The following is a 10776-nucleotide window of genomic DNA, read 5'->3' as shown; positions in this document are numbered from 1 at the left end:
TGCAGGAGGGCAGCAGGGAGTCACCCTAGGCTTGCCTTGCGGGGGAGATCTTCCAGTTCTGGGGTCTGCCCCAGCAATCTTAGACAAGCCCCCTTCCTCTTTCTGTACCTCATCCAGGAAATGAAGATTACCGCCTTCCGCACAGGGGGGCCGTGGGGAGCCCCCTCCCGGGGACCAGGCAGCAGGGAGTGCCCTGAATGCCCCCAGGCTTGCCTTGGGGGTGATCCTCCAATTCTGGGGTCTGCCCCAGCTGGCTGGGTGATCTTAGACAAGCCCCCCTTTCCGCTTTCTGTGCCTCATCCAGGAAATGAGGATTACTCCCTTCCGCACAGGGTGCCCATGGGGAGCCCTGGGTGCCAGGTTGGAGAACTGTTTGGATGAGGAGATTCCACAGGGCCTGGCAGAACTGCCACTGGGGCTGCCTGGATCCCAGGGCTGCCGCCCCCTCCCGGGGCCCCTCCCTGGCCAGGCCCTCCTGGAGTCGGGGCTGGGTGCCCGGGCTGGTCTGGCAGCACAGCTAATTATTCTGTTCAGACCCCTCCCTGGCGATGCCAAATCCTTAGGGCCAACAGATTCAGCCCCTAAACCTGTCCAACCAGTTGTCTGAGAGAAGGGGGCACCTGGGAGGGGCAGCAGGAGGTGCCAGAAGCGGCCGCCCCATCCCAGCACAGGGAGCGGAGCCTCTGGGGCTCTGGATGCTGCGGACAGACCCTTGGACACACAGACGGTTGGACGCTTGTTCTGGCCATGGGGCTTGGCAGGGGACAGTCTCCGCTGCTGATGGCACTGTTGCTGCTGCTGGCCTGCCTCCAGATGGGGATGAGCCTGGGTGAGTGAGGGTCGGGGCAGGGTGGGTGGGGTGAGGAGGGGATGGTGCCCACCACGCTTCAGGCTTCCGGAAGACAGAGCCCACCTCCCCCAGCTGCCTCCTGCGTCTGAGTCCTGAGTCTGGGGCTGGGTCCCAGATGGGTCAGGGGAGACAGCCCACCAGAAGAGGGCACGAGGCAGACACCTGTGCCCCCGCCCCCCAAGACAGGGGAGCAAGGAGCGCTTCCTGCCTCTCTGGGCTTCTCGTCCCCTGTCTCCTGAGCCCAGTTGTCACCAAGTGGCTTCCCTCCTTCCCCTCCTCCATGTCCCCAGGAAAGGTTTAAAGAGGACTTCAGGGACTTCCCTGCCGGTCCAGTGGTTAAGAATATGTGCCTCCACTGCAGGGGGTGGGTGGGGAACTAAGATCCTGCAAGCATGGCCCCCCAACATTTTTTTTTAATTAAAAAAAATTAAAGAAGTCTTTAAGGATAACACTCCAAAAGGAAGCTCTGCAAGGGAGCGACAGGCATAGTTCACTGTCAGGCTCTTCAACTGGAAGAACTTAGAGATACAGCCCCCAACCCCCATTGCTGCTGCTCTGCGCCTTTCTCCTCTGTTAAGCACGAACATTAAGTACCTGCTGTATGCAGGGTGCCCTGGGCCTCAGTGTTAGAGCCGGGAGCTCTGAGAGGGGAGGTTCTAGCCCTGAACCTTTGGCGCTTAGCTGAATTTAATAGAAATGAATCAGATTGAACTGAACTGAACCAAAAGAGGAAGAGGGTTCTGGAAACTTCCCTAGCCCATCTCATCTTTCTGCAGCTCTCCAGCAATTGGGGCTGGAGGGAGGGGGAGCTCTGACCTCAGGGGGCCCGGAGAGGAAGTAGGGGTTCTGAGCTCTCTGAGCAGAGCCTGAAGGCTGGACAGGGCTGTGGGAGGCTGAGAAGGGGACAGGTTCCCAAAGGGGAGGGAGTCTGAGGTGGGCGGGAGGTGCAGAGCTCTAGGTGAGGAGAGGTCACCCCCCGCTCTGAGCCAGGACCCGTCCCCACGTCTGGGCCTGGGGTCTTCCTGTGTCACCACCACCCCCCCACCAAGCCATTCACGCCTCCCATCAAACCAACCAACCTGGACCATGTGGGTGGAGCTGGGGAGACTCGAGAGGTGGGTAAACTGAGGCCCGGAGAGTGTCAGAGCTCAAGGTCACTGGGCTCTGTCAGAGTCCAGCCTAGGGTTCAGGCTTGGGCTCAGTTAAGTTCAGTTGCTCAGTCGTGTCCGACTCTTTGCGACCCCATGAATGCACGCCAGGCCTCCCTGTCCATCACCAACTCCCGGAGTTCACTCAAACTCATGTCCATCAAGTCAGTGATGCCATCCAGCCATCTCATCCTCTGTCGTCCCCTTCTCCTCCTGCCCCCAATCCCTCCCAGCATCAGTCTTTTCCAATGAGTCAACTCTTCGCATGAGGTGGCCAAAGAACTGGAGTTTCAGCTTTAGCATCATTCCTTCCAAAGAACACCCAGGACTGATCTCCTTTAGAATGGACTGGTTGGATGTCCTTGCAGTCCAACAGACTCTCAAGAGTCTTCTCCAACACCACAGTTCAAAAGCATTGATTCTTCGGCGCTCAGCTTTCTTCACAGTCCGACTCTCACAACCATACATGACCACTGGAAAAACCATAGCCTTGACTAGACGGACCTTTCTTGGCAAAGCAATGTCTCTGCTTTTCAATATGCTATCTAGGGTGGTCATAACTTTCCTTCCAAGGAGTAAGTGTCTTTTCATTTCATGGCTGCAGTCACCATCTGCAGAGATTTTGGAGCCCAAAAAAATAAAGTCTGACACTCTTTCCCCATCTATTTCCCATGAAGTGATGGGACCAGATGCCATGATCTTAGTTTTCTGAATGTTGAGTTTTAAGCCAACTTTTTCACTCTCCTCTTTCACTTTCATCAAGAGGCTTTTTACTTCCTCTTCACTTTGTGTCATAAGGGTGGTATCCTCTGCATATCTGAGGTTATTGATATTTCTCCCGGCAATCTTGATTCCAGCTTGTGCTTCTTTAGGCTTCCCCAAATCTGAGTCTCACCCCAGCAAGACCTAAGATGCCTCTCTCACAACTGACTATGCAGCTTGGGGAGGAGCCTCTGGAACCTCCATCTGCCCTGTACTTCACTGAGACCCTGGTGACTGCAGGGGGCAAGGCTTCCCCCTGACCGCCAATGGTGCCCACCCCTAATAGGCTCCCAAGGCAGGGGCCAGGGGCTGGATGCCAAGAAGCCCTCCTGATTAATGCCTGATTAGAACCCCCAGGAAAAGCCCTAACTGCCCCCTCAGACTGGGGCTTCCCGGACCGTGAGCCTCCAGACTAGACTATGAGGAGTTGGTCATCGTGTTGAGTCTCTTTTCTCTGCCCCCACCCGGCCCAGAGCGCATCAGCTACGTGCCCCAGCTCTCGAGTGCCACCCTGGCAGGGAGGCTCACCCAGTCCACCTTCACGCTGGAGCAGCCGCGGGGCCCGTTCAGCCACCCCAGCATCTCCGACTCTGACGCCATCTGGCTAGTGGTGGCCCACAGCAACGGTGGGTGCTGCCTGGGCCTTGCTTTTCGCTCTGTGAAGTGAGCCTGGGGGGACCAGGGGGTAGGTGGATGTGGCCGCCCCCACCGTCTGACCGTCCGTGCCACCTTCAGCCACGCAGAAGTTCACGGCTCCACAGAAGGTGGAGGACACCCCGGTCCCTGCCGACTTCCCCCAGCGGGGCTACTACCTCACACTGAGGGCCAGCCGGGCTCTCTACCCCGGCGGCCCGCCCAGCAACCAGCTCCGGGTCCTGCGCGTCGGCAACGATACCCGCTGCTCCCCGAGGACAAGAGGCTGCAACCGCCCACTTCCGGGCCCCGGCCCCTACCGGTGAGCGCTGGGCCGGGGCGGGGGTGGACGGCTCCTGCCTGTGTCCAGGCCTGAGCCCGGGTGCCTGGGAGCGTGGCTCCAGTTCTGCCAATGGCAGGAGGGGACCAGGGAGGCCGCGGTGAATTGTCTAGTCTTCTTGAGCAGAGGCCCCGCCCCCAGCTCGAGCCCCCACCCCATGGGCCACCTGGACCACATGGGCGGGGTCTCCCCATCCAGTCAGAGTGGGCCCCATCTCATCTCACTCAGGGCTTGATTCACTGATGTTCTGTGCTGGGGGACCTAGCCCACTCCACTCACTGTCCCAGGTGAGAACACTGAGGGTCCCAGAAAGGGCAGGCCATGCACCCAAGGCCGCACAGCGGAGACAGTCACGACTGGGATCAGAGCCCCTTCCGGTGGACTCTAAGGCTGCACTTTCAGCTCCAGGCTGTTCCTCCCAGGTCCTGGGAGTCAGGGAGACAGACTGACAGGCACCAGGGTGGGAGGGTTTCAGGTCCCCGGGACTCGCACCCCCAATGCTGGATCTCCTGTTCAGAGTGAAGTTCCTGGTGATGAGTGACAGGGGACCCATGGCTGAGACAGAGTGGTCCAGTGAGACCCGCCTGCAGCAAGGTATGCGGCCAGGTGTGCAGGGCCAACACGAGGCCTGGGGGTGGGCTGGGAGGAACGGGCCAGCCCCTAGTCTGTCAGAGCCCCTCTCCCAGCCTGTGCCCCCGCCCCATTCTTTCCCGGCTGGGCTGGGAGGCTGTTGGTCTGGGGGCTGTTCCAGGTCCCTCTTCTCAGGTCGGATCTCTTTCCTCCCTTCCTGCCCTACCCACCTGTGGCACCCCCTGGCGTCCTCAGCCGAGGTGCTCCAGGCTGCCCCAGGGCCCCAGACCGCAGGCATTGTGGTCATCATTGCCATCCTGTCCGTCCTGCTGGCCGTCCTCCTCGCTGCCCTCCTCGCCCTGCTCATCTTCACCTGGTACGTGGACAGGGTCGAGGCTCCCCTGGGAGGGTGGGGTCCCTGACCTGGGCCGCCTCTTCCCTTCCCCTCGATCCAGGCCTCCAACCCTGCTCCCCATTGCTAGCTCTGCAGGAGAGGTTTTCCCTGAAGGCCAAACAGGGGTAACAGTTATTGATCAAGGGATCCCCAGCGTTCTAGAGCCAGTATGTGTGCTTGTGGGCGCATTGACCCCTGTTTCCCTCGTCCCTCTGCCTGCCTGACACCCGCTGATGGGTGGAGCCGGTGGGTGGGGCCACATTTTCTGAGCGGACACCATCTGCCCCCTGGTGGCAAGAGCTAGAATTGCACGTGGGGGCACAGAGCAGACGGTCCAGGCGGATGGCGGTGAATTGTTTTTCCTCTAAGCGCTGAGCTTTGACTTGAGTGCTCAAGGCTTCATTTAGAACTCAGATGCGGGGGCCTGGTGGGGAAAGCGATGTCCACAAGGCTTCCTAGAGGAAAGAGACGTCTGATCCCTAAAGAGAATTTGGAGAGGAGGGGGAGGGAAGCAAGTGGGGAGGGTCTGGGGGCAGAAGAGTTGCCACCAAGGCCTGGCCCTTGATTCAAGGCTGAGCTGTATCCTGAAGGCCAGAGAGAGCCAGTGGCCGGTTTTGATCAGGGGAAACGCAGATGCTGTTGTGGAGGCGTCCTGCGTGTGGGGAGTGGAGGAGACCATGGGGGCGGGGTCGTGACAAAGAGGGGGGAGACAGAGCTGCGTTTTCTCAGATTTAGGGACACAGCACTCCAGGCTCTAAGCCATGGCCATCAGATTTCAATCGGGCTGTCCATTCACCATCCTCTCTGTCTCTCCCCTCCCCTCCACGCCCCCCAGGTACGACACCTGCGGGAGCACGCCCATCTCCGGCCCAGGGGAGCTGGTGTTCGTGAGAAAATATGACACCCACCACATGTCCAGGCCTTCAGCTGTGGGGGGCTCCTGAGGGCCTCCAGGGGGCCCCTGGTGCAGGCTGGGGGCCCACCCTGCTGCTTCAGAGCCCGAGGAGAGAGCGTTTCTAACTAAGGGGGAGGGGAGGGTATCCTTAGCCCAAAGCTTGGGCCTGCCGCTTTGAGGAATAAATGTCCCCAACAGCTCCCTGAATGGCTGGGTCATGAACATCTGTTGGTCTCCCTGCGTGCCTGTCCCAGCCCCTCTCAGAAGGACACAGCATCAGGGGGGCAACCCAGGGGTTCTAGGCCAGCCGAGCCATCCGGGCAGCGAGGATGAATCCAGTGACCCCGTTAGGTCTAGTGAGGCCCACCTGCCCTGTGGGCACATGCCGTCCCTCCCCCGCAGCCTCCTCTCTGTGGCCTCTCCTCCTGGCTGGAGGACTTAGAGCTTCTAGGCTTCACCCCCACTCCTGTGCTCACTCTGGGTGGGGGCGCGGGAGTGTGTGAGAAGCTGTAACTCCTTGGAGATGCCTGGGTTCAGACTGGGGGCCCAAACCCCATGCAGGACACCGAGCGTCTGTCGTCATCCACTCTACTCTGGGCCGAGATGACCCAGGCGGGGCTCTGTCCTCGCGTCGCTCAGCGCCGTGGGGGACAGTGTTGTAGCCACGCGTTCCGGGAAACAAACTCACTCAGAAGGACAATGCAGATAGTGGAGTGCAGTTTATTACACCTGCGGGCCCAGGGCAGAGTCTCCTCTTAGCCAAGGACCCTGACCAGTTTTTCTGAAAACCTTATATACCCTAGGTTTATGTGCCCAAACCCACCTCCCCAAATTCCCTGAAACTAGTCTGAACAAAGGAAAAGAAAGTATAATCAAAGTTAACCCTGATTCATATGCCTTAAGCCTAGGTAGTTAACAGGGAACAATTATCAATAGGCCTGTGGTCATACCCCAATAAGCATGATAGAATTTATTCTATTTGGTTACACAGATAATTAGGGTGTTCTTTTAGGCAACAGAGAGTCTAGGTATGAGCTCTGGGGCTCTTTCATCCAGGGGTGGGGGGGCCTGGTTTTCCTGTTGGTTTGTCGTTTCCACAGATACTGGGCATAGAGCTCAAAGTCCACAGTCCGGCCCAAGATGGACTCCTGCTTTCAAGGTGGAGCCTGTTCTGTCTGTTTCCTCCTTCATTCCCCTCTCTTGATGCTCTTAACTCATAGTATGAGCATCATTCATAGGGATATATTGCACCCTGACTCTCCGACCTCCAATCTGGGAGAACGACATCAATCTTTGAGTTACAAAGTTCATAATACATTGTAAAATAAAGGGTCCACAAAGCAGAACTATCAAGGCAACTATAACAATGGGAAATATAGTTTTCCACCCATCACTCTTCACCCAAGATAGGACCAAAGTCCAACAAGGAAGATTATCATCAGACATAACTTTTACCTGACCTTTCATGTCATCTAGGGTGGCTGACATATAGCCAGATAAATCAGGAATATATACACAACATTCAACGTTAATTATAGCTCAGGTCCCTCTCTGTACTGAAAGGGTTAGTCTCAAGATAGTTAGTCTCAAGATGATACCAGCAAATCCTTGTAGCAGCAGTTGATTGTAGAGTTCACCTCTGTTTCTTCTTTAAGATGATCTTGGTTTCACGGGGATCAGTGGGGTCCTGTTGTGTAGTCCGCTCGGCGTCCTCTGGGTCTCGTGGTATGCTCTTTTCACCCTCATGTGGAGGCTCCAGGGAGTGACGCCTGCAGCTTTAACTGCAGTGGGGCTGCTTAGAACGACAGTATATGGACCCTTCCAGTGCGGGGCCAAGGAGTCGTGTTTCCAGTCCTTGACCCACACCTGATCACCAGGCACAAATTCGTGAATCTGTTCCCCAAGGGGGAATGCACCCTTACTTGTACAAACTTAGTTACCTGATTTATTTCCTTACCCAGTTGTTCCATCTGCTGTGAAATCTCATCTCCCCTTACCTGAGGCAAATTTGTTGACACCTGTTTTATTATGGGAGGGGGCCTCCCATACACAGTTTTGTACGGAGAAGAGCCATGGGACTGTGGGGTCATCCTGAGTCTGAGCAGAGCCGTCAGAAACAAGTCCACCCAGGAACCGTCAGTCTCTAAGATCCACTTGGAGAGTGTCTCTTTAAGTGTCCGGCTGGTTCCGTCCACCGTCCCAGAACTCTGGGGCCTATATGCTGTATGTAATTTCCACTTGATGTTTAAAGTTTTGCTTACTTGTTATACTAAATCAGCTACGAAAGCCGGGCCATTGTTTGATCCAATGCTGGTAGGAAATCCAAATCTGGGAACTATCTCCCTAAGCAGGCACTGGGCTCCTTTTGATGCTCTTTCAGTCGGGGTAGGAAAAGCTTCTACCCATCCCGAGAACGTACATATGACCAGCAGGTAATGGTGGTGTCGGTGAGGTTTCATTTCAGGGAAGTCCACTTCCAGGTGTTCAAAGGGCAGCATGCCTTTTAGCTGAATCCCTGGAGGTTTCTGTCTGTGCCGAGAGGCAGCATTGACCTGTGAGCAGGCAGTGCAGTTCTGAGATTTTGTCCTGCATAGGGAAGAGAGGCGGGGAACCGAGAAATATTTTCAAATTAGCTCTTCCACCCTCCCTAGGTGGGTCGCTTGGTGTGTTTGGCTTACCAGAGTGGGTGCCAGCTCCTCCGGTACCCATAATTTGCCACTTGGCAATTCCCACCATCCCTTTTCAGTCTGGATGGCCCCTTCTGCTTTGGCTAGTTGGTTTTGGGCTTCGGTGTATTTGGAGAGTCTAGCGTTAGCTCAGGTAGCTCCGCCGTATGAGAGCTTTAATAGGGGCTTCACTCGTCACCCCCAAGCCCTCGGCTGCTTGTTTAGCGGTCTTATCTGCCAGTCTGTTCCCTGAGCCCGGGGGGTATCCTCTTTTTGACGTCCTCAGCAGTGTATGACTGCAACCCTTTCTGGTTCCCAGGCAGCATCTAATAGGGTCTTAATTTCTTCCTTATTTTTAATATCTTTTTCATTCACTGTCAAAGGCCTCTCTCCTTATACAGAGCCCTGTAGTGCGGCAAAAGCATGCCTGGAGTCTGTGTAAATGTTTGTCTTCTTACCTTTTGACAGCTGGAGGGCCTGGATTAGAGCATATAGTTCGGCCCATTGAGCGGACCAGTGTGATGGCAGAGAGCTAGCCTCAACGATGGTTTCTTCCATGACTACTGCAAATCCCGACAGTCAGTCCTTGTTTCACCAGGCTGGTGCCCTTGGTGTACAGGACCCAATCTGGGTGCGGGATTGGCTGGTCTCTCAAGTCAGGCCTGCCGGCGTATTTCCTTGCAATCGTGTGAGGGCCCACCTTCTCCCACAGGAAGGTGAGTGGCCGGATTCAGGGCCTGACAAGGCTCAGTAGTAACACGGGGGTTCTCACATGACAGTCCCTGGTATTGGGTAATCCGGGATGTCGACAGCCATTTATGGGGGTCCCCTCACAGGAGAGTGTTGACCTCATGCGGGACTTTTACGAACGAATCGTGGCCCAAAGTCAGCTTGGCTGCCCCCCGGACCAGTAAGGCAACTGTAGCAACTGCCTGTAAGCCTCCCAGCCACCCAGTGGCAACACTGTCCAGCTGATTAGAGATAAGTCACTGGTCTGTCCCATGTCCCCATAGTCTGGGACAACACTCCCGTAGCCACCTTGCCCTTTTCAGTCACATAAAGAGTGACTACAAGGTCACTCTTAGCAAGGTCAACGGCTTAGCAAGGTCTTGCAGGCCCAAGGCGGATGCTGACATAATTGTTCCGGGTCTGAGTTCTATTACCAGTGGGACTTGTTTTGCAAGCCTGGGCGGGGTGGCGGGGGGGGGGGGGGTTGTTTTCCACCCAGACCTCAGGGAATTGTTGAGTTAACTCTCTCTCTTGACTGTTTAGCCCGTCTGGTTTCCCTTCCTGGAGATCGGGCAACCTCCATTCATCTTGAGGGGTTATTGAGAGGAAGAGTAAAGAGGTGGTTGAGCCCACTCGAACAGTGGGGTCTTTCGTTGGGGGAAAGGCCACTTGTGCCCCCAATTTAGACAGCAAGTCTCTTCCTAACAAAGCTACTAGGCATTCGGGGATGTATAAAAACTCATGAGTCACTTGGTGTCCCCCCATCTGACATTTTCAGGGTAGGCTAGAGACACAAAGGCTGCAGACCCAGCAGCCTCTGGCTGGGTCTGCTGCTGCTGCTGCTAGGTCGCTTCAGTCGTGTCTGACTCTGTGCGACCCCATAGACGGCAGCCCACCAGGCCCCCCCATCCCTGGGATTCTCCAGGCAAGAACACTGGAGTGGGTTGCCATTTCCTTCTCCAATGCATGAAAGTGAAAAGTGAAAGTGAAGTCGCTCAGTCGTGTCCAACTCTTAGCGACCTCATGGACTGCAGCCCACCAGGCTCCTCCATCCATGGGATTTTCCAGGCAAGAGTGCTGGAGTGGGGTGCCATTACCTTCTCTGGGGGCTGGGTCTATTGGCGTATAAAGTCTATAGGCCTCGCACAGTCCTTTGCAGAACTCAGAGGGTGATTTGCTTTCCCTTTGAATCACTTCAGAGGGTTTTGTGATACTCATAGCTTTTCGGGCCCCTGATTTGAGACCTTGTAAAATGGCCACCTGCTATCTCCCAGGTGGCCCTCCCTCCTCTGTGTTACAGTCCCAGTCGGGCCTCTCCTCAGGGTGGCTCGTTCTGCCCACCGCTGCGGGCTTGCAGTACCCTCAGGTGCCACTTCTCTTAACCATTTTCTGGCCTCAGTTAGGATCCTGTGTCTGTCCTCAGTGCTGAAAAGGGAGCCTAGTAGTTGGATTATGTCATCCTATGTAGGGCGGTGGGTTTGAAAAATAGTCTCCATTAGCCTAATCATGGCTTGTGGCTCCCCCGAGTATGGTGGAGCGTGTCTCTGTCAGTTTAATATATCCGTAGAGGAAAATGGTTGATAATAATAGGCTACAGGGGGCGGACGGTAGTGCCCCATGCGTCCTGAACTGGAGGCTGTTGTACCCTCTGAGGGGCATCTGTAGTGGGGTTCTTTCCCCTTGTTCCTTGGCGGAGTGCAGCCTCTGTCTAATGGCTGTGTTTTCTTCCCCCTTCCCATCAGTACTCACCGGGAGAGGTGGATACAATCTAGGAGGTCCATCTGAGGTG

The 10776-nt window shown here is 55.9% G+C and overlaps 1 protein-coding gene across 1 annotated transcript; it reads left to right on the top strand.

The window, feature by feature from the left end:
* Nucleotides 1-408: 408 nt before the first annotated feature.
* On the top strand, nt 409-5805 carry UPK3BL2 (uroplakin 3B like 2). Its single transcript, XM_005892817.3, has 6 exons — nt 409-829; nt 3234-3386; nt 3496-3715; nt 4251-4327; nt 4559-4679; nt 5533-5805. Exons 1-6 carry the CDS (start codon nt 748-750, stop codon nt 5639-5641), a joined length of 762 nt encoding a protein of 253 aa, XP_005892879.2. The 5' UTR covers nt 409-747; the 3' UTR covers nt 5642-5805.
* Nucleotides 5806-10776: the final 4971 nt, after the last annotated feature.

This window comes from Bos mutus, chromosome 25 (genome assembly GCF_027580195.1).
Source record: "Bos mutus isolate GX-2022 chromosome 25, NWIPB_WYAK_1.1, whole genome shotgun sequence".
Lineage (NCBI taxonomy): Eukaryota > Metazoa > Chordata > Mammalia > Artiodactyla > Bovidae > Bos > Bos mutus.
This window is presented reverse-complemented; position numbering and strand designations above follow the sequence as displayed.

Excerpts from the sequence above, each read along its gene's own strand:
- UPK3BL2 (XM_005892817.3), top strand. The coding sequence starts at position 748 with ATGGGGCTTGGCAGGGGACAGTCTCCGCTGCTGATGGCACTGTTGCTG. Across the intron at positions 3,387-3,495 it reads AGTGGTGGCCCACAGCAACG|CCACGCAGAAGTTCACGGCT; the intron begins GTGGGTGCTGCC and ends TGCCACCTTCAG. Across the intron at positions 4,328-4,558 it reads TGAGACCCGCCTGCAGCAAG|CCGAGGTGCTCCAGGCTGCC; the intron begins GTATGCGGCCAG and ends TGGCGTCCTCAG.